Here is a 24,459-nt window from a genome sequence, read left to right as displayed (position 1 = left end):
AATTAGAATCGAAGGGTTTGCATTAAAAAAACAAAATTTGTTTTTTTAGAGCAACTATGCATCTTTTCGAGAGAATATGAACCAATGTAGCATTGGTTAGAAATTAGTGAAACAATTAATAATTAAATAATAATAAAATAATTAAAATTAATAATTATTTAAATAAAATATTTCCATTTTTAGAAAGTTGTAATTGATGAGAATTGATATGAGCTTGCCATGTGTCAGACTTGCCCATTTACTCATCTTGCTTTTTTCTATTGTATGATTATAATACTTTACATGGTTTTAACTTTTGGATTATATTAAAAAATAAAACATATTTTATGTTATTAAATCAAAATGATAATTTGGTCATAATTAATTTGATTTTATACCCAATTTGTATAATGATATTGGAATATTGATCAGTGAGGGAAATGGTATATGTAAGGGTTTAAGAGTGTTTGAATTAATATAGATGATGAAGAAGAATATGATAGGGCAATGGATCATACAGAGAACGTGAATTGCACAACCCTCAACTATATGAATTTATTGTAGCCGCCTCATTGAATGTGCAGAGCCGCAAGCATGAGCAATTTTAATCCTTGGAATGTGCATTTTATCGAAAATGTATTTTTTGATGTGAATAGGGGAGATGTATAAGATGTTAATTTTGTATCAATTTTTTGATGGGGCACGTGAATAGTAATCATGGTACTACCTCTTAATGATTACTCAGAGTAAATTTGATTAAATGAAATTATTAAAAATTAAATAATCCCTAATGACATTTTTAACCCTAAAAAATGAGTAATCCATTGATTACTTTACGATTAGAATGTAATTAGATGGGGTTTTAGATTTCTTATTATAGTAGTTGATGATGCATCATATCTCTCCTGATTAACTTGACTGCAAACGTAAAGTTGAGATCAATATTTATTAAGACATTAATCTTTATCATTTTACCTAAATATAATGTATAAAGAAAATATACAAAAACGTTACAACAGAAAATAATTGAATAGACCATCAAAATTAAAAAAAATATCAGTTTACCTACAGAAAAACAAAGAAAGGTTTACATGCTTAAGAATAAAACAAATCAATACAAACTGAACCAACAACCATATATATTATAATAAAGAATTAAACTATGTCCTTTAAAAATTTATTCATCCTTAAACATCAACTTCAACATGCACAACCACTTCCCTGTTCTAATGCTTCTAAAGGCTACTGCTTCTAATGGAGCTTCAAAAATTCCTCGAAAATAAGTGCTATGAAATAACAATGTTTTGTCGTATCATTACATATATTTAATTTATTCATAATTTTCAAGAAAAACAAAAGGTATATTCTTACCTATGTAGTTCATGTTCATTTTCTGATGCAATTTTAGCTACATATAAAAATGCATCATCAACATTGTAACTCTCTTTCGCAGAGGTATCAAAATAAGGTAGGTTGCCCATAGAAGCACACCAATCCCTAGCTTTTTTATCCCTAAATTCTAAACCATAAACAAACAAAAAATCACTCAAGTTGTTCTTGTATCTTTTATCAGTTCCAAATCTCACAAAATATTCAAATTAGTACCAAATCATCCAAATCAAAACCTGCATAAACTCATTTCAATTCAGTCCCAAAATTGCATCATAAAACAAATCAAGATCAAGCCTTTCCTCATTAGATTCAATCTCAAACCGACACAAAATCATTCAACTCTAAAGTAAATTATTTACAATTAAATGTCAATACCTTAAAGTTTCATTATAAAAGTAGTACAGGTCTAAGGAGAAGAGGAGGGGGCGAAAAAATTGAAAAAACTGTGGAAAGGAACCAAATATTCACTGAGAAAAGAAGAAGCTCCGAAAAAATAAGAACAGAGGGAACCAAAATCCAAACCACATATCATCACCAAGTTTTAAACTCTTTCAAATTATATATACAACATGAACCTTGTCTATCAAACGTTGTGTATATTTACATCACATACCAAAACACAACAATCAACACCTCTAAAAATGTAGCACCAAGACTATGAAACATTTCTTGTCTTGCATTATTCTAAATCTGCCACAACATAATAATACAAATTAGTAGAGCCCCTTCTAATAATTATTAATTTCACAGATTATAAAAATACACATGAAAAAAATCAAATCTCAAAACAAATCAATAAACTAAAAACCTAAAAACATGGACATGTAACGTATACAGAAGAAGAACGATCAAACAAACAATCAAAATTCAAAAAATCAATACAAACAGAGAGATGGAAGGAACCTGTTTTGCAGATGATGGTGGAAGAGGGAACGGAAAAATTATTTTGCAGAGGATGGTGGAAGATGGAACGAAAGGCAACAAAAAAAAACCACAAATGAAATCAGCCATTTGGTTAATTAAATGGTAGGATCTGGTTTGAATGAATGAATATAAGAGAAATGACAAAGGTATGTTGTCTTTTTCCAACGCCCAATTTCCTTCAAAAGAGAAAAAATACATTTAATTAGAGAATACGTTTAATAAGAGTACAAAAAAGAGAGGGTTTTTGGTTTTAGGGTTTGGGAGTTTTTCTTTCTTTCAGTTATCAGAGCATATAAAAGTCGTTATTGTTGCTTATTTATTTGGAGAGGTTTTGAATACGTAAATTTGATGTAGAATGATTACATTGAGCCCTTGTAATTGGGTTCTGTAGATGAATCGTCCTATATAGCCGCCGTAAATCCTTTGAAATTAGAAGATTTTCAAATTTGTTTTTTTAGTAATAATGAGTGTATTAGGGTTTTTAGGGTATATTAAACGTGAGATGGTATACTTCCTAATTATTTTCAAAATAAATTCACATGAATAGTAATAATAACATAACCTCATAATTATTACTTTGATTAAATTATGGGGACAACTTCTCTACCCATCACAAAAAGTTGGGTTGTGTACCTTCCACCAATCACATTGCATCATTTAATTTTATCTTATTTAATTAATTATTAAATAATATACTTTTTGGTTGTTTCCAAGACATTTTACATAGCATGTAACTTTACCCAACTTTTTGAGTTGGGTAGATAAGAATTCACCTTAAATTATATTTTTAAGTTTTTAAAACACCCAAATGACTATTTTGTCCTTAAAATTTGATTAATCTATGGATTAGTTTAGGATTAAGATGTAATTATGTGAGGTATTAAATTTCTTACATTAGTAGTAGACACACGTTGTTCAAAGCAAAACACAAACATGGACCATGTTGTTTTAGCACACACAACAACCCACCCATCATCCTCATATTTATGATCTTCATCATAAACAAAATCTTAATAACATCATCACCATCGATTCTTTGACTTGGGTTTTACATCAAAAATTTGAAACTAATTTTGTGAAAAAACACTTCTTAAAGAACCCATAAGTGTTGCCTCTATTATTAGCTTTCAATATCATGAATGCTTAGTTAATGGCCCATTACCGAGTTAACATACTATTTGTGATGCTTTCCATCTTGACACTTTTATTATTAGTCGTCTGTCATGGAATTTATGTTTCTATCCGGTAGAAACGTTGATTTTTTTATGGTTTATTGTTTAATTTCTTTGTTAGAACAAAATTTCTTTTTTAAATAGGTCTCTATGTTTTGACGATAACAATACATATATTTTGATTGAAATAATTTAGTTTCTAAGAGATTCTGGATTTTTGTCCGTGAAGAATCATTAGAAACAAGCAAGGCGCCTCAAAAATACTATTGGTATCCGATTCTGAAGAAACATCAGTACTTTTGAAAGAATACTGAATGTTCATCGGAAAGTGGAGTGACCACGTGCTTCTCAAATAAGATGTTGCTTTGGAAGTCACAAGTAATCAGAAGGAAGAATTATGTTAAAGCTTCTACTTCAAGATCAGAAATCTATGTATAAGAGCGAGCGTTCAAGTCAAGGTTCTGAATATATCAAAGGTCAAACCTTGAATACAAAATCAGACTCAAGAATGTACTGAAGATCGAAATTGAGTTAACCAAGCAAAAGATCAGATTTCAAGATACAAGGACTTGTTTCTCATATTATCTGTTGCTTGTACATCTAGAAAACATGCTCCAATTCTCAGGAGGAATATGAAGTTATGACTCTAATGCGAAACCTGGAGAAACCATTATAAAGATCAAGTGCTGAAGACTCTGAAGATGCAGTTTCGAAGACTCTGAAGATTTGAAGTTCTGAAGATTTATGGTTCTGAAGACAAAGGGTACTGAAGACCGAGTGCTGAAGACTCTGAAGATGAAGCTCTGAAGACTCTGAAGACCTGAAGTTCTGAAGACCTAACAGCTTATTTTCTTTTCTTCCAACTCATGTTGTCAGCTTCTAAAGTTTAAGAAGAACAGAAGATAACATTATGTAGTATCGTACGAGATACAAATGAACGTATCATTCCATCACCCTGGAAGGATGGACGAGACGTACTATTTTATAGAAGTTGTCTTCCACCAATTCATAAAAACGTATCAAGCTTCAACACAAATATTCACACCTATTCTTGATTCTATCCGTTGGGAACTCACCGTTGGAAATCAAAAGGAACTTCTTGCCCTCCAACGTCTCTTTGAAAGCTATAAAAATAAGATCAAATCATCAAACAAAGTTGACAAAAAAAATCAACAACACTGTGTTGTTATTGAAATCACCACGATGTATTCATACTACCATAACAACAATGCTGATACAATTTTCGATTATCATTTGATTCGAATGGAATTCAATCAACACAAGTTGACAATAATCAACACATACAGAAAGAAGAAGAATGTGCAGAAGCTGATGCTTGAGAAGCATGTGTTAGAAAGAAGAGTTAATGCCCATGCTAATTCAAAATGCTTCTAGGCAAATTAGTTGATACTAATGCCTAATTTGATATGCAAAAGCCAATTAGATCGAAGAAGAAAAGAAAGAAGTCTACAAGATGCTACATCAAATTGTAATCATTTTCATCTTTGTAGAATCATTGTAAAAGAAAGGAGTTGTTGCTCAGAGCTTGCTTAAAACTTTTGGATTGATATCTTTTATAATTCAAAGTTGTGTAATCGTCTTGTAACAAGAAAATATGTAAACACAAACTCTCAACTATATGTTGAATGATCCTTGAGTGACTATAGTGTTAGTCAGAATTACTCAAGAAGATTGTGACAGGTTGTCATAGTGAAATCTTCTTAGGAGACTTGGTAGGTCAAAGTCTTAAGGAGTCAATGATCTTTATATCTCTTAGGGGACCGGGTTGGTCAGAATTCTTAGGAGATCACTAACAGGATTGGTTATTGTGTTAGTCATCGGCAGGTAGCCCATGCAATTTTAATTAAATTGGTTATAATGGATTAAGACCTTGAATAAGGCAAAATCATCTTGGTAGGGTGGACTAGACTATCTCGAGATTTTCTCAAGGGAACTAGGATAAGTCAAATGTGTTCTTTACTTCTGTCTATTATATTATAATCTTTATTTGAAGAGAAGTCTTTAAGAAGACTTAGGTTTCTAAAAACGGAAAAATGCTTCTAAGAAATATAAAGCTTCTGATAACCAAGAGTTCCTCAAGCTTCCGTGTAAGAGTTTTAAGAAGGGAAAAATTATTTAAACTCAATCCACCCCCCCCCCCCCCCCCCTTCTTGTGTTTTTCTCAACCTTCATTCTTTTGACTTAACCACTGTTTATTAATGCAGTGGAGCTTATGCTGAAAATTCATTAAAAGAAGGTGGTTTCTTTTGGAATATTTTGATGATAGTTTCATTTTTACTACAAGGCCCAAGAAGCTAATACCATGGTTAAGGTTATTATTGCCTTCTCAAGTTCATTGCATTTTCCTTAACTTTCAAGCAATTTTTGTGAGGTTTACATTGGGATTTACTCACTTTGCAGGAGCTAATCTTTTTGGATGCAAACAGAAAACTAAAGGTGTGTAAAGTTTTGACACTCGAGTTGTTTTCATTCACAAATTTCCTCAATATCTTTAAGAAGTATGATATCGGGGAGAGTCGTGGTGGAAGTGGGAACCTTGGTATTATGGATCGTCGTGGTCAAACGCATCCTCCATATTTATAAAAAAACCTAGACTTTGCAGTCGAAATCGCATATGCTATAAAGGTGGTGAAACAATAATGTTTATATAAATGTTAAGGTTAAATATGTTTCTAGTTCTTATAAATATCTCAAATTTATTTTTAGTCCCTATTAAAAAAATATCATATTTTGGTCCCTAGAAAATTTGTATACTTGCAATTTTAGTCATGTTATTTTCCTGCATATAACTTTTATAGTTAAACATGTTTTTAGTTCCTATAAAATACCAACTCATTTTCGAGCACTTGAGTAAAACATTTGGCCTTACACAAAAGGAATCTATTCAAGTAATCATCTATTGGCTCAGTGAATTCGCATTTGACACTTGCCAATTCCTTTAGACTAATCTTTGTATGTCCCATGTAGAATTGTTCATGGAACAGTCTTTCCAACTGAGCCCAATTATGTATTGAACTCGCTGGTAATGTGGTGAACCATGTAAAAGCATTTTTTGTAAGTGAACTTGGGAAGTATTTTATCCTAAGGTTTTCATTACTGGCAATTTTGCTTGCCTCTATTATGTATCTATCCATATGTTCAATAGTGGACTCGGTAGTATCCCTATAAAACTTAGTACACTCGGAGACTTTCCACCTATGGGGTACATATGATTGTAATATATACTCATTTAGCGGTGAAGTGTAAGTTGGCTTATGAAGGCCAACATTTAAACCATTTTGCGCCATGATCCTTTCGACCATGGCTGTCAGATTATTATATGCGGCCATATCATCATGTCGAACCTGATGTATGACTTCATCATCATTCTGGTTTCTATTCACCATTACTATCCTAGGTTCTGTCTCCCTTGGAATTTGTGGTTCCCGTCTAAGAGGTTCAACTCTAGGATGTTCGATTGCCACTCCCTGATTTGGTATATTCGCCTGGGATGTATTTATTTGATTCTTTTGGACTTGGTTAATATTCGGGTCCTCTTCGAGGGTTACCCATAGATTTTCTTTTACCCATTCCCTATGAGGACGTGGTGGGGGTTGTGACACAACAAAGAACTCAACAATGCGCGTCATTTGCGCTGCCATTTAATGGTTTGCTTTAATGGTGTTTTAGATTAAAGGGTTGAATATCATACCCATTTTTTGGACAAGCATTTGAACCATTTCGTGGTTACTTTTGTCCATTTGCTGCCTTATTACTGGTGCAAAGTTATTGGTCAAATTGGGCATTTGGGAAAAAAAAATCCCATCCCTAAAGGTTGGCTAATTTGACCCATATAGTTAATAGGATACCCAGATCCCTGTAATGGCGAAGTTATGTTCATTACGAGTTCTCAAAAAGTTACTGCAATTTTGCCTGCCTCTATTTTGTATCTAGCCATATGTTCAATAGTGGACTCGGTAGTATCCCTATAAAACTTAGTACACTTGGAGACTTTCCACCTAGGGGGTACATCTGATTGTAAGATATACTCATTTAGCGGTGAAGTGTAACTTGGCTTATGAAGGCCAACATTTAAACCATTTCGCGCCATGATCCTTTCGACCATGGCTGTCAGATTATTATCTACGGCCATATCATCGTGTCGAACCTGATGTATGACTTCATCATCATTCTGGTTTCTATTCACCATTACTATCCTAGGTTCTGTCTCCCTTGGAATTTGTAGTTCCCGTCTAAGAGGTTCAACTCTAGGCTGTTCGATTGCCACTCCCTGATTTGGTATATTCGCTTGGGGTGTATTTATTTGATTTTGTTGGACTTGGTCAATAGTTGGGTCCTCTTCGAGGGTTACCCATTGATTGTCTTTTACCCATTCCCTCTGAGGATGTGTGGGGGTTGTGGGACAACAAAGAACTCAGCAATGCGCGTCATTTGCGCTTCCATTTAATGGTTTGCTTTAGTGGTGTTTTAGATTAAAGGGTTGAATATCGTACCCATTGTTTGGACAAGCATTTGAACCATTTTTGGGGTTACTTTTGTCCATTTGCTGCCTTATTAATAGTGCAAAATTATTGGTTCAATTGGACATTTTGGAAGAAAACCCCATCTGTCATACCCCAAAATTTGCCCATCATATTTAATCATATTTAATCATATTTCAGCCCATCTGACATTCAAATGCTCAAAGATACACAAGAAGGAAGCATGCAATCTCTCTCATAAACAACAACCTCTAAACTAGGGTTTTGTATTTCTCAAAGTAAAATCAAGTTCTAAGACCTCAAATGGATCCCATGGCCTCTCATATGCTTCAAAGGGTCCTCATGCCAAGTTTCAAGCTCTGATTCATAGGATTGCTCAGTCAACTGCTCAAATGATCAATAAGCGACTGGTTTGACCTAAAAGTCAACAATGGTCAATATGCAGACAAAACTCCTGATTTTTGGTCAACATCAATATTTTGAAGTCACATTCATCATTTGATCAAGGTTTGATCATGATTCATCAAGGAGAGTTCATAAATCATCAAAAGTCCAAGTTGCTAAATTAGGGTTTCTATGTAAAAGTCAACTGAAATTTGACCAGCCATATCTCTCTCATACTTTCTCAAAAATTTCCCATACAAATCTCATTTTGAAAGAAATTGAATTCTCTACAACTTTGTCTCTCACATGCCAAGGCTAAAAATGCTTCATTTGAGAGATATGGATCAAAACATTACAGGTCCTTCTAGAAGCTCGCAAAAAGTAGTTTTTTGTCAAGAGTAATATCAGCAAGATAAAATCTCCAAATGGAAAAAATATTCCAAAGTGGCTTTTAGAGGACATCTTGGGCTTTCCAAAAAGTCCTAGAACATATTCATATGATAAATATTGAGGGAGATATGTCTTGTCAAAGTTTGACAATTTCAAGGGGAAAAATATGAAGTAAAAGGCTTCAAAATGAATTTATTTGCAAAGAGGCCCAATATTTTATGATCCAATCTTGTTATACAAGTCAACAAGAAACTCCAAGTCTAAGTCCACAAATATTTGATTATTATTGAATTTTTATTCATTAAAAATATGATTTAAATCAAATAAATGATGGAAAATATCAAAGATATGGTATTAATTTGTTTTTCAATCAAATATTAGGTCTATTTTCAGAGTAAATCATATGCAAAACGTGGAGCCTTGACCTTGAAAGATTGGATGCAAAATAACATGTTTTTGTGTAAAATTAAATCAAATATTTTCATACATCAAATCTTGGACTTGGTTCAGTTTTATTAACCTAATTTGGTCCTTATAAAAAGCCTAGCATGTTCACACGAAGAGGAGGATTTTTTGGAAGGATTGGGAGCCTAAAAGTCACGTTCAAAATTTCCAAAAGATTTTAAAGACTAGGGCACGGGAAAAGAGCAAGCTTCAGAAGGATTCAAGGCTAACCAGTTACTCTAATCGACCTTGAGGTATTACAAGGTAAGTTGGTATCATAATTTAAGCTTGCTTATGCTTGTAGGGTGGAGATCACGTTCTTCATACATATTTGTGTTGTAACTTTCATGTATTGCATTGCATCGTGTTTTAACGTGAACTAACGATCCTAACAAGCTTCTGAGGTTAATTAGAGCAGGTCCAACGTAAGATACTGGAGCTTTAGGCTATAAATCATATTCCACCATTGTTGAGAATCTAAACCTGCAAAGCTTCGCAACCCATGTTCCAGGGCGTTTCATGAAAAAAGAACGCCATATTTGAATTCAGGGATCGATTTTATGAAGATCTGGGTTCTTTGTTTTAATGTTTAACGCATTTTGTTATAGTCGATTAATCGCAAGTTATTAGCTACGAACGTTTTTGAAGAATTCGTAGCCAATCGGAAGCTATGTTCGTAGCTATCTCGTGACGTTTTTTGATGCAGGGTGGAAGGAAGAAGATGGCGTGCGTGTCACGATGACATTGGTCGGTCAACGAGTTTACCCTCTCTCTCCCATTCCCATCATGCGTGGAATCTTCTGAGTGGCCAGTCAACGTGTTCTTTTCCTCTCTCCATTCTTTATTGGTCTGCGCCATTAACATGAGGCCCATGTTGACTATTATTTTGAGTTATTACCTTTAATCACTTGTATTTTTATATATTGTTTATTGTTGGTCATATTTACAATGAAGGAAAAGTGACCGAATGGAGGAGAAAGTGCACTTAAGGCTTTGATGCGCAAGGGCAGGGGTTCGATCCCTTCCTCTTGCGTTTTATTTATTTATTATTTTTTCTAATATTTTCAGATTCATCTTTGCCATAGATCCAGTGCTTCGCCTCCCCACGCACATACGATGCTCCCTTGCGCCTCCTCCACAGGATCTCTACAAATTCAAATCCAAGAGTCCCAGGAATGCTCCCCCACGATGGTCACTCAATGGACAACGACACTAGATCCCACCAACTAAGTTTTCTTATTCTTTTTTTATTTTATTTTTATACACCTTTTTAGGTATTTCTTTTTTCTTAGTTTTTTATTTATTTCATTTAAACATTTTTTAATCATAATAATTTTCATATGATTATTTATTTTTAACCTAAGACTCGATTTTTCCACAATTTTCTCAATAATTGTTTTTAGACAATAAAAATTATTATTTTTGTATATACTTTTAATCAACTAATTTTATAGGTTTGTTAACCTCGATCCATTTATAAACCCTAGTAGCCTTAGGTTTACTGGTAGGTATTGTCCATTAACCCTGGTTAACTTGCTCCCCATTTGGGGTTTTGCCTGTTCATTTGTTTGCCTAAATTATTATTTTTTTTAATTTTTGATCTGCCACGTTATAATTGTTAAGGTCTTTAATGCACTAACATTTTTCTTCTTCGTGGCTAATTTTCAGGATTAACCAGGATCCTTCAGCCACGCGTCATGCCAGATAAAAAAAAAGCTAAGTTTCTATTTTTTTTGCTTAACACGATTATTTTTATTTTGCTTTTGAATTAAAATAAGGTTTGCCTCTATAGTGAATGAATCTGTAATACACTAACCCTCATTTATTTTCTTTTTAATTTTCAGAGTCAATCGAGGGTTCGAGGAAGATCAAGGCATTCAAAGGTGTTTATACTAATTATTGGTCCCTCTTATTTTCTTCCTTTTATTTCCTCTTCCCCGCAGGTGTTTATTGTAATAGCGTAGGACTTTATATTTTTCTGCCTTTAATTTCTGCAATTTTAAACTGCATGGTTAGTAATCTTAGGGAGTGCAAGTCTTAAACTGAATTAGGATAACTAATTACAAGATGAATAATCGAACTTAATCACGTGATTGTTACACCCACACACCTTTAGGGTAATCCCTTTTGTTGTCTGTTGCCTTATGATTCTGTTGCCTCTAATTATACTAAATAATAGTCAAGTCCCTCGATTCCAAGGATACCTAAAGCAAATGTTGCCTTTAAAGTTATTGAAACTCCCTCGAAGTTGCCTAGTTAAAACATAATGATTGTCCCAATTGCTAAGGTATCCTCGCATGATGCCTAAAAATATTAATGACTATTATATCCTTCCCTTAGACTACCTGCCCTCTTTATGGCAAGGGACAGTCTTATGGCGAACGATATCTCGATGACCCTTAACATCCAATTGAAAGACTTCCTGCCCTCTCATGGTATGGATAAACCCTTCACCCTGAAAAGCTAAAAGAACATTTTTTTTAACTTAAGGGTAATTGCTTTTTAATTGCTTGATCTTTTTTCAAATTCAAATTAAAATTCAAATTTTTTTCCCACTTCTTTTCAGAGAATCTTTTCAAAAGACTACGCTTATTTACAAACTAAAGTTCTTATTCAAATTTCTATTCACACCTTACTTTTCAAACAATTCAAACATTTTGAAAACAAAGTGAGCTAAGCAATTAAGAGCCCATGGATAACCATGGATGCAAAGGATGCCTTACACCTTCCCTTTGTATAAATTACCCCCCGAACTCAGTTTTCTTTTAAAAAGGTTTTTCTGTTCTTTTAGCCTTTCATTAATTTTGATAAAATAAAAGTCGGTGGCGACTCTTGCTTACCACGACATTTCTTAAAAAGTCAGTTCACCATATTACACCATCCCTAAAGGTTGGTTAATTTGACCCATATAGTTAATAGCATACCCAGATCCGTGTAATGGCAAAGTTGTGTTCATTACGAGTTCTGAAAAAGTTGATGTGGTGTTGTGCAAACTTTCTATTAACAAGTTGGCTTGCCATAAGGTTATTCACAACCCCCTTAACGGCATAGTAAACCCAGGAGGCCCATTAGGCCTGTGTGAAACATTCCCCATTGGTGGGGGGTCTTGGTGGACCCTATGGCCCTATAAAAGTTAAAATAGGTCCAGTTTGGGCATTCGACTGAACTGGCATTGTACTTGCCGTGAACGGTATAGGATCAGACACATGCATTGAAACCGTAGTTCCCCTTGTCGAAGAGACAAGGGGTGGTTCTCTATTATCGTTTGGTCAATTTTGAGTACTTGGCTTGTTTGGATTAGCCATCCTCCGAATGTATGTTTTATTTGGTCGTTCTTTGTTATTCGTGGCTATTCTACCACTTCAAAGTCTCATGCAACAAAGTTTAACAGAGAATTATAATACAAAGCACAGTCCCACTGGGCGTTCTATTTTGTTTACCGTGAAAATTGGTAAACATCATCTGGTCTCCAACATATCCTCTAGTCTCTAACGTAATGGTTAACTCGCATGACTAAACAGTTATTTATAGGACATGTGCTATTGTATTTAGATTATGTTTTCTTGGATGAAGAACACCTTGACAACGTTCATATTTTACGTATTTTTTATTTTAATCAAAATTAAAGTAATATAACTTTCCAGAATTGTAAAGGAAATGCAATAAAGAACTCTTTAGAGAAGATTGCAATGGAAAGAAAAATTATGGAAATATAAAGTAAATTACAAACTGTAATGTAAAATATGGTGTTTTACACGTACATTTCTCGGTGACTATTTCTCAGTATAGTAGATACTTTGAGTATTTGTGAGATTTTGTACAACGAATAAACACATGGAAATCCTAACACAAAGACCCCTATATATACTAAATCGAAATAATCGTTATTAACGGTCTTTCTCCCAGAACATGACACGTTTCGCGCGACATGTCTTCCATTCACCCTGAGGCTCCATGCGTCTTCCTTTGAAACAGGATAATGATGAAATTCAGTTATTACTTATTCAAATTCAAACTATTCGTCGAGTGCAACTTCAGTGCTGTTTCTCGTCGAATTACCTCTTAAACTTAAAAAATATTTCAATGTCCTATCGAACGTCTTCTTCTTATACAAGGATGATTTCTCCTGGAACTTTCCCACAAGCTTTTCTGTCTAAAACTTAGAATATTTTCAAACATACTTCCTTTGTTACTTATCACATTTGATCAGACTTTTGACATCGAAACTTCCGGCTAACAGGTGAAAACCAACAAAATTAAATTAAAGTATTTTTAATAAAAAAAATGCTTCACTTTTATATGTTTGTTATATAAAAAATGTCGGTGAAAAATAATTAAAGTATTTATAATAAAAGATTCTTATGTTTCTTATATAAAAAATGTCAAAGTATTCTTTATAAATTTTATTAGAAATAAAAATATAATAAAGGATTAAGTATATTTTTATAATGATAAGAATTAAATATGAATTTTTTAAATTTTAAAAGATGATAAAAGTAATGCAAATTCGACTTAGAAATTAAATTTTGAATTTTTTTGAGGAACTTTTTATAATGTTCTAAACGTGTCTGTAAAACAATCATTCAAAAATACACATCAGTTTAATAGTAGGGACTAAAACTACGGCTATTATAATTTTATGGGGACAAAAAATGTCATTTTTTTAATAAGGACTAAAAATGAAATTTGAGATATTTATAGGGACAAAAAACATACTTAACCCTATAATAAAATAAAAAATATTTAAATTTATTCAATAAATAATAATAAAATTAAATATAAAAATATAAAGTTAGTCAATTGATAGAGAAAAAAATTAATATAATAAGATAAAGTTAGTCAAAAGATAAAACAAAAAAATATGAAAAACATATAAAGTTTCAATAGATAAACACAAAAATTAATATGAAATATAAAAATATTTTCCTGTCAATAAAGATTAAAATTTTCCATTTACATATTTTTGATGATTCTTTTTTTTGCTTATAAATAAATACATTTTGTGCAAAGATATGACTCAGTATAAGATACTTATCTCTTTTTTCATTACAAATAAAACTCAGTAATGATGAAAGATATGTTGAATATGTTATTCAAACTTGTGTTGTTACTCGTTGTTGTTACAAGCGCTTTCGCTGGAAAAATACAAGATTTACCACCTTGCTGTCAAGTTGGAGGTTCAGTGTGTGACCCAATTGCTTGTCCTAAATTGCCGTGTTGTAGAAACTCACAACCTCCATCTGGTTAATTATCCATAAGTTGGAAAACTTTATATATCTTCTATTGTTTTAACACCAATCATCATGCTTTAAATAAAAGTGCATCTCATACTTCAGAATTTTATGAATAAGATTGGTTATGATTCTTGATTATTGTTTGTCTTTTATCCAAAAATTTAGTTTTTTATATATAAGTAAACAAGTAGAATACGGTAGTTTGCAAATTTTATCCATTTACAAAACTCATATTATTTAGGCGTCAACATCATGTTAAGTCAGCTTAATTAATAGTTGTGTAAGTAAATCAGATTTAAGGGTGTGAGTTCAAATCTGCGACATCTCATTTATTCATGTTTGATGAAAAAAAATTGGACGTCAATAACAAAGTTCAAAAAATGACTTTTGAATTTACGCCACTATAATCCATTTGCATCACTACAATCATAATCGAATGTACATTCACACCATTACAATCAAATTGAATGTCATTCACACCATAAAAATAAAAAATCTTATCCAATGACAAAAATCAATATTGTAAAATGGACACCAACAACAATTTGAACTGAGACTCTAATGATTTTGGGTGTTAGTTTCAAATAGTTAATATAGCTTTGTCTAATGATAAAAAGACTCGGTATTACATATTTGAATTTTCACCACTATAATCTAATATTCATTCCATTCACTACAGTCATAATCGAATGTCCATTCCCACCACTAAAGTCATAATCGAATATCAATTTGCACCACAACAATCGAATGTCATTGCAACTACCAACTAAATTGATTAGTCTAACAAAAAAATATTTATTTTCACAAAAGTTGATTAATAATTTAGATAAAAGTAATAAAATTACATAACAATAATAATAATAATAATAATAATAATAATAATAATAATAATAATAATAATAATATTAATAATAATAATAATAATAATAATAATAATAATAATAATAATAATAAAATGTTGAATAGTTATGTATTACCTTAAAACAGTATCATTAAATAACATTGAGGACCAATTTTTATTTTATTTTATGTTATGTGAACATCAAGAGAGATTTCATATTTTAATAATATCTCATAATTTAACATTAAAATAATCTATCAATTACTTTCTAAAATATCCATATTTCTTCAATCTGTTATAAATTTGAGAAAATAAATTGCTACCAAATTTATCATTATACACTTTTTCCTTTTATGTCTTATAATGACATGTTTAACTTTTAAAGAATTCCGTCCCAAACTATAAGAGAAAAAAATACATTTTTCTTGTCCCAAAATATAAGAGAAAAAACCATCTTTCATTTCTTTCAAGGTAAAATTAAATGCAAATTGCATTTAACTTATATTCTCTCTCATCATTTTTAATACCAACAACCAATTAAAATTTTTTTTACATCTTTCAAAGCACTTTATTTCAAGAAAATCATAAGTAAAATAATTGTATTTTTACTTTTCTTAATAAACGTGATTTTGTTTTTTTCTCTTATAATTTGGGACGGAAGGAGTATTAAACTTTTCTATGTCAATGTTACATTAAGTTGATTAATTAGTAATACTAATTTGTTATACTACATTAGTTTAATAATATTAAGTTTCTTTTGACTAGAATATAATATTAAGTTAACTCACCTATATTTTTAACACTCTTAAATAAATGATTTATTTTAAAAAAAATATTATCTTTAGTTTTGTTTTCAAGTTTGACATAAAAATAAATAAATAATATTTTATTATTAAAATCATAAATAAAATAAATAGTTATAAAAAAATAAGAAAAATTAAAATAAATTAATTATAATTATGAAAAAAATATTTTTTAGAAATTAACCTCTAAAAAAAATATGGAGCATACATAAGTACATGGAGGGTACGTGGGACAGTAATGCTCTCGGGTGGATTAGTCGGTACGGAAGGAAGGAGACCACTCTATTAAAAAAAAATACATTGGACAAATGTTATGTCATTAATTAATTTTTTAAATTCAATATTCTTTTAATACTTTTAAATTAAAATGAACATAATTACAATATTGAAATTACTTTTTAAAGAATACTAACTATAATATGTTTTTTTATGTAGTATACATAGAAAAATATTTTATAATTAAAATTTTAATTAATTTTTATTTTGTTATATCGTCAAAAAAATAAAAACAAATAATAATTCATAATCTAAATTAAAATTAATATTTTTGTAATATCGTTGAAAAAATTAGAACAAATTATAATTCATAAACTATTTTCAGAAAATTTCTTTGCCAACCTCCATACCTTCTAGTCCACCTCTGGTGAAAACCTCATACTACCCCTGACTTCGGAAATGCATTTCCGAAAATGCAAGAAAAAGGTGTTTTCAGAGATGCATCTCCGAAAACGCCTTTTTTCTTGAAAAAATTGTCTTATTTCGGAAGTTCATTTCCGAAAATAGTATTTCGAAAGTTCATTTCCGAAATGCTGCGCGTTATGCAGATTTATCAAAACACTCCCCCTCCCCCATTCATTTACCCTAACTCAAATCAAAAACAAGCAAAGGCGAAAATTTGTGCAAACACACTTCCAAGGCTGCATCAAGGCTCCAATCACATTGCTATACAACATTCAAAAGCCCACAAATCACTCAATTTGTAAGTTTTAAATTTGTTAGATTCATTATTCAAATGCATGTTATTTAGGGTTTCAATTGCATAAATGATATATGGACTGGTTGTTAGTAGTATTTAGGTTGTTTAGAAGCTTTTTGAATTGGTTTTATGTTTGATTTTGGGGTCTGCCATGGAAGTTGCAGAAAACTCCATCGCAGGGATGTTTCGGAAGTTCATTTCCGAAAACACCTTCATCCCAGTTTTCGGAAATGAACTTCCGAATTGTATCAGAAGTTCAAATTTTTTAGTTTTTTATTTTGTCTCGCTTATTAATCGATTTCAATTGTTTACAGGAACATGTCAGACAACCAACCAGCACGCATCAGACAGGGTAGGGAGACCCAGACTGCGTCGGCTAGAGAGGGTAGGGAGTGTCCGTTTTAATTTGCAAGTACTTTATTTTTAACGCCTTTGTTTATTGTGCCTGTTTCTTTGAAGTTTGTGTGCATGCGTTCTGACTTCTTTGACGGCGTGTCGCTAGTTTCCAACGTCTTTGTTCTTTAATGACTTGTCTGTTTCCCAAGCGTTTTTGTCCCCTTTCTTCTTTTATAAAAGGAGGTCTCATGGACCTTTCTTTCTTCATTTTTACGCAGGAATGGGTGGCGCTAAGGGAAGAAAGGGTTCTTCAACCTCGTGCTCTCGCGGAGTGAAGGAGGTGAAGGAGAAGAAGAAGGTTTTGACTGGTTCTGCTTCTCGTCCCTGGGGGTCCATGGCTCGGACGTGCAGGCTCAGTCTTCAGGCGTGAGAGTCATGATCAACCCTGATGGTTCTGAGACTGAGTGGGATGAGGATTGGTATAATTATCTTCATTCGGAGGAGTTCGCTCGTCGGGCAGAATAACGTGTTTTTGTTTTGTTTGATGTGTATTTTGTAACGCTCGTCGGGCAGAATAACGTGTTTTTGTTTTGTTTGACGTGTGTTGTTTTGTTTTGTTTTGATTTCGGATTGTATCTTTCGCACAGTGTTTTTGGATTGGATTTATCATCTTAGTATTTTTAGTTTATCTGTTGCTTATTTTTATTTGGCGTTTGCGTTTAATTAAAATGCGAGACAGTTTAAGAAAAAACATAAAAAAAAACACAGTTTCTGCATAATTCGGAAGTTCATTTCCGAATTCACCCCCCATGAGGTGTTTTCGGAAGTTCATCTCCGAAAACACCCCCATGAGGTGTTTTCGGAGATGCACTTCCGAATTGTAGAAATTTTCTTTTAAAAAAAAAGCGCTTCGGAAGTTCATTTCCGAAGCAGGGGTATTTTAGAATTTTCGCTGGGAGGTGGCTAAAGAAATTTTCTATTTTCATACATTAGTTTTATCGCGTTAATTTTTTATGAGTTGCTTGACAAACCGTTGGAACATACAATTTTTGTATTAGCGAAATATGTTTTACTAATTAATTAGTTAAATGTAGTAATTCTTTAATTATCCTCCATATAAAAATAATAATATGCATCGGTATAGGCTTAGATCAACTGTAAAATGTTAATATTGGGCCCGTTTATTTTATTTATCTATTAAAATGATTTTTATAGTGTTTTTAAATTTTGTGAAAAAAAAATTTACAAATTTTTTTTTTATAAAAGCTTCAAATGAAAATTTTGTTTGAATAGTTATTCTTAAAATGTGATTTTAGGTATTTCATCTATTTATGAGAAAAAAATTTACATATCAAAATTTCAAAAAATCACTTAATTTTGAAGCTATTTCAAATAGATTTTCATATAAATTATTTTTGAAATACGACTTTTTGAAAAAATTATGATTTTGACAAAGTTTTGGTCTTCAATTATGTATGTTTATGTTATAAGATATCAAAATTAGTGTTTCATTTTAGAAAAAACGAATATAAAAAAACTTGTAATATTTTAAAAAACGTTTTTAAAAAATCTATTTTCAAAAATACAAAAACAAAATTAATTCTTTTAAAACTGAAACAAACTGACCATTTTTAGATGGGTACCTATCTAGAAGTCAAACATGAACTTCATAGTCGTGTATAGATTTTGGTGGTAATCTATATTTTGTCTACTAGCAAAAAAAAAACTTAAAATAAAAATAATATTTATATTAAACTAATTATAACTTATGATAAAAATCATTCATGACATGACAAGTATTATCATTAAATAATTATTGTTTTCTAATATTATCAACATAAAAAGGTCCAATTTAATATGGGCTCGAGAATTACTATCCGAGTTCGGTCATAGACAGGTTTCGGGCTACCCGGCCCTAAACGGGGTTTTTAATTAAAAAAATAAAAATAAAAATTCTATTATATTTATTATAACTAAAATAAAAAATTATAGTATTTTAAACATAATACATTTTTAAGTACTATATTATCTTTTATAAATACTATAATGTGTTTTTAAATACAATATATGTCCAAATTGTATAAAATAATATTTGAATATTTAAAATAATGTAAAAACTAATATAATACAATCTAAAAATGTTGATTATATTAATGTATTATATTTAAAAGTGAAAAATCGAATAGAATAGAGATAAAATTTAGTGAGTAGAGAAAAATCAATATGATATTTGGAGTAAACAATATAAATATTATATTATTTTATTTTATAATTATGTGGGCCTGATGGGCTACCCACGATCCATATGGGCTAGCCCTAATGGCTCGTGGGCTTTTTAGGACCGGGCTAAAAAGGCCCTGAAAAATATGGCTCTAATTTTAAGGCTCAAGCCCTATAATTTTTTGGGCCTGGCAGACCGGCCCATATGGGCTAGCCCATTTTGACAGCTCTAGTAACATGAACCGTAATAAGCATACACCACAGAATAACAAGAACAATACTTCTCCCCCCCTTTTTGGCTAAAAATTGACAGACAAAATCCTCACATGACCTAGACCCAAAGTGTACTCACCCACACTTGAATAAATGTCATTATAGAAAAGAAGGAGTAATCATCACAAGAAAGAGGTGAAGTAATGACCTCCTTTAAATAACCCAGGATTTCTCTAAGGAAATAACGATCTTGGTCAATAAAAACGTTATTTGAGGAAGATAACGACACAATTAAAGATGTGTCGTCCAAGTCCGTGTTGAATGTCTTGAATAACATTGGACTGGTTCTTCTGGACCCAAGTTCCAACAAATGCGCATGCAAAACACATTTCACACTTCCTCTTGAAGTTTAATTGAAAACTCCTTTGATATTCACAAAGGAAACATGTCTTACATGATGTCCCGATATTCGGTCAGACATTGTTGGCCTTCTCCACTACATGTTTAACACGTAATCTTCCACTGGGCTCTAGACATACTTCCGACGAGACATAGGTCCTTCACTAGTGTGCCACAAACATAGTCCTACAGAGAACCTTGTGTACTCTAGACTCAATCATCCGACTTCACAAGGCCTAAAGTCAACCATGCTCTATCACAAGCACAAATAACTGCATCTAGCAACTTAATGTCACAACATGTTATTTGACATTACAACAACTTTAGTCCCCGCTCTTTGAGTGGTTAACATGTCATGCACTCTTGATTTGACTTTACTTACAAACTCCAAAACAACTTAGTTTCCTTGCTCCTCAAGAACCCTCTTCTTTACAAATACTTTTAGAGTTACTTGCAACAGAAGGAAAACACTTGCAGATACCACCTCCAAGATAAAGACATACTGATCAGATCAGATCACATTTTCTGTCAGCATTCTTCTTCCCTTACATCCACTGGCAGTTAGAAATAAGGTTGAGCATCAACCTTCACATTCATAACCCCGTGCACCTTCAATGAGTAGCCATCAACAATGATGTTACAACATTTATTTGGGACATAATCTTCAAAATTTATTAACCTTGATTCTGAAACCCCATTCATAGGACTTATTAGTTTTGCTAAGAACCCAATTGCACATGGGAAGAGCAAACATATTGAGATGATGTTTCACTACTTGAAGGAGCTTGTTAGTGAATGAAAGTTACAGGCATAAAAAAGGGTCAAATAAGCTACAAAAAGTGCTTTGGAGGTTGGTATAATCGGTCACACAAACGTAATAACCGGCTACAGTTGATAGTTATTTTTGTTTTTGTAACAGCTGTAACCAGTTACAGGTATGTGTTAACTGGTTACAACCCTGGGTTTTTTACTTTTCTGTCTTTTGACTTGATGCTTTTATATTCCAATCATCGTATAAATACCATGATGGTATGTTTGTGAATTGGTACGAATGAAATCACAATCTCACCCTAGATTATCTCTCTCTCTTCTTTCTCGCTATCTTTTTCTCCACACACACTCAAACCCTCGATTATTTACCAATCGAGTGTTCCAACATTTTTTTGGATAACTTATCTCTGCAATTTATAGTTGAATTGTTTTTTATTTTTGTAAATATGTTTAGTTTAACTTTTCATCTCTGCGACATATCAGTCACTCAAATGTTATAGATGAAAAAAGCATGTACACTCTAACTAATAAATTTCCAAAAATTACATAAATAGAAAAGCATATACATGTTTATAAACTCTTCCACTGATGTATAAACATCAAATGATAATTATGGCAATACATTAAGATACATATTTCTGTCCAATTTTAACAAATTTGGAAGAACTCATCATGTGATTACTATTACTTGGTACAACAACAACACAACCAACTTTCTTCAAGTCTTGAAATGCTTGTATAGTCTCAGAATCAAAGCCACCTGCAAACTGAATGTCTTGATATGTGATGAGAAGGATAAAAAAGTAAATATCAATTTCAGAAAATTCTGAGAGCTATTATTCTTCTACCTGGTGTATTCTGAATGCAAACTTAACTCCTTGTAACAAAAGACTATTATTATCTTCATGAGACTCCATTTCCTTAGTTACCCTTTTCATGTATTCCTTGGCTAGCCTCAATGAACTTAGCTTCATCTGCAATCAATGATGACATAATATTTTTACATAGTTCGCGAAGTGTGTCTACGTCTGCGACTACAGAGTAACTAAATGAATTAATGTTCCAGTGTTACAAGTCATATATATAATTCTTACCTGACCGATGAGGCCGGTATCCATCATCCACTCCCAAGGGATATGAAAATTTCTATATTTCTTACTAGTACTCTCCCTTATTTTTTCTTTACTACTTACACTTCTCTCCAACCTGCAAAAATTTTAAGTTGAAATTTTCAATTAATTCTAAGTATTGCTCAAGAACTTAATCTAAACTAAACTCTACAATTCTTGTACATGCTCGCCTGTCTTGTAATGTCTGTATCCTTTTCAAGGCCATGGAAGTTGGCTCTTTAGGATTATCCTCATAGGATGAAACTTCTGATTCAAGATTCTTCAGATCTCGGTAGTTACAAGAAGCTTCTCTTAATGCATCAACTTTTTGTTCCGGCCATTGTGGAAAATGCTTTAGCACTGATCTTTCATCCACCAGTGAAGATAATTCTCCATCAAGCCATTTGATGAACGTTTCCACTTCGGAAATATCGGTATATGAAGCTGATTCTACTTCTTTGATCAAGAAACTGATGAAGTCCTTCTGGCTTTGAACTTCTGATTTTATCTGTCCAAGAATATGATTACATGTTTATAAGCTATTTTTATGAAAACAGCTTATTTGAAAATTTGGAAGATATATATACTTACAGCTGAGAGATAACTAGACCGATTTTCGATTTCTTCAATCATGTTTCTGGTGAATGCTACTACTGGAATTCCGTTGTGATGAGTTTTGCTTTCTGTGTTAGCATCTTTTCGTGTAAGAGAACGATATAGTTCAATAACTTCTGGCACACGGCGAACCACTTTCAAACCGATCAATGCTTTTGATGGCGTCGGAGGTGGCGGAGGCGCGATTGCTGGCTGCATTTTGATTCCATGTTCATAATTTTTAGGCTTTGGAGGCGGAGTTGGTGGTAGAATTATCGATGTTCTTTCCTTTTTAAGCGAATCAGACGAGTCTTGAAAATGAAAATCTTGATTTGTATGATGCAAGTTCTCATTTTCTAAGCTTTTTTCGGACATGATTGCTTGAAGTGCAGGTTTGAGATGGTGATGTGAATCTGAATTATTATCATCTATAGGTTTCTGTATCTTCTTCCATAGAATAGTTTTTCGCTCGATGTTATGCGCTTTGAGCGAAACTATCTGCGATTTTAATCGCGCAACTTCCTCTCTAAGTTCGTAGTTTTCTTTCTGCAACACTTCATTTCTCGCCATGAAAACTTCAAGTCGTTTTTTGAGAGATGTTGTGATTTCAGACTCAAACTCTACCTTCAACATTTTTTCTCTTTTTCTTATTCTATAACATGATTATCAATTTTTTTTCATGTTATAAGTTGTGTGATTTTTGTTATATAAGAAAGGTTGGTAATTTTGAATTAATTATGATGTCTTTGTAAGAAACTTTAAAAGTGATTTTGGAGATTACTTTGGTTTGATGGCATCAATAGTATGTGAAAGGTGCATTTAGAGTGTAAGGTTAGGTACAGCCATAAATTTGTTGTCAAATTTAATGCTTGGGTTTCTAAATTAATATATTTGTGAGGTAAGAGATTTCTTCCTCTCTAATTTGTTATTATGTCAAATCTTTTAGAGTAATTAGTGGTACATTTATAATGTAGTTGTTTAAGTGAGTGTATATATGATTGTCTCATTTCTATTATTTTTATTGATGTTTCCTTTTCTTCAACTCAATTTGATTTAGAATTATTTAGTTATAGTACATGTGATGTGGCCAAAAATAAAAACTGGTTGGTATATTGAATGGTTGAAAGTACTAACATACCTAGATTTATCTCTTTTTCAATGTGTTTGGTTTCAGTGTGGAAGTATGAAAATTGAGTTTTTTTTTTCTTTATGTGAAAATCATTTTAATTTTTGGTTCTTTTGTTTCAGTTTTTTTGTAATTATTTTTTATAGCATAATATTTTTTTTATTTAATTTTGTTTTAATATTTCAATAAGATTTAGTGTAAATAACTTTTTATAAAATATTATTTTAGTTATTTTAGTATTTTGTTGTGACGTTGTTAATTTATAAAAAATGGAGTTTAAAATAATTTAAATTATTTCAAAAAAATTAAAAACAATTCTTTTCAAACTTAAAAAAATGGGTGCCATTTGTGTCAGAAAGTCAATTCTTAAATAAATTGACATATTGTACCTATTTTTTTTTAAAATTTTGTCTCAAACAAAATATTTTATCTGAAAATTTTGAATTTATGTTTTATACGGAATGTTAAAATAGATCTGGACCGTCTAATCTCAGATCAACGGCTGATATTATTTTACTTAGTATAAAATTTCAAATATAAATTAATTGTGTTCATCAAATACAAGTGTAATTTATTGAAAGGGAAAGGTGACATTGAGTCAACATAGCTTCATTGTGATAGTTGTCTTTCATTTCACATCCATTGCACTT

General features: G+C 31.8%; 2 protein-coding genes across 4 annotated transcripts; both read right to left on the bottom strand.

Moving 5' to 3' along the window:
• Positions 1–6,298: 6,298 nt before the first annotated feature.
• Positions 6,299–7,117, bottom strand: LOC131619301 (uncharacterized). Its single transcript, XM_058890412.1, has one exon. The coding sequence runs from the start codon at positions 7,115–7,117 to the stop codon at positions 6,299–6,301; it is 819 nt and encodes a 272-aa protein (XP_058746395.1).
• Positions 7,118–21,478: 14,361 nt separating this feature from the next.
• LOC131617413 (protein CHUP1, chloroplastic) lies at positions 21,479–23,551 on the bottom strand. 3 transcript variants are annotated; one of them, XM_058888701.1, is made up of 5 exons: positions 22,681–23,549; positions 22,281–22,597; positions 22,075–22,186; positions 21,829–21,954; positions 21,479–21,747 (listed from the first exon to the last, which is right to left on the bottom strand). In XM_058888701.1, exons 1-5 carry the CDS (start codon positions 23,314–23,316, stop codon positions 21,604–21,606), a joined length of 1,335 nt encoding a protein of 444 aa, XP_058744684.1. In that variant the 5' UTR covers positions 23,317–23,549; the 3' UTR covers positions 21,479–21,603. The 3 variants fall into 3 exon arrangements, with proteins under 3 accessions (XP_058744684.1, XP_058744685.1, XP_058744686.1); XM_058888702.1 differs by having other exon boundaries at positions 21,542–21,755; positions 22,681–23,551; XM_058888703.1 differs by having other exon boundaries at positions 21,542–21,740; positions 22,681–23,551.
• Positions 23,552–24,459: the final 908 nt, after the last annotated feature.

The sequence above is a fragment of the Vicia villosa genome, linkage group LG7 (assembly GCF_029867415.1).
Source record: "Vicia villosa cultivar HV-30 ecotype Madison, WI linkage group LG7, Vvil1.0, whole genome shotgun sequence".
In the NCBI taxonomy this organism is placed as follows: Eukaryota; Viridiplantae; Streptophyta; class Magnoliopsida; order Fabales; family Fabaceae; genus Vicia; species Vicia villosa.
This window is presented reverse-complemented; position numbering and strand designations above follow the sequence as displayed.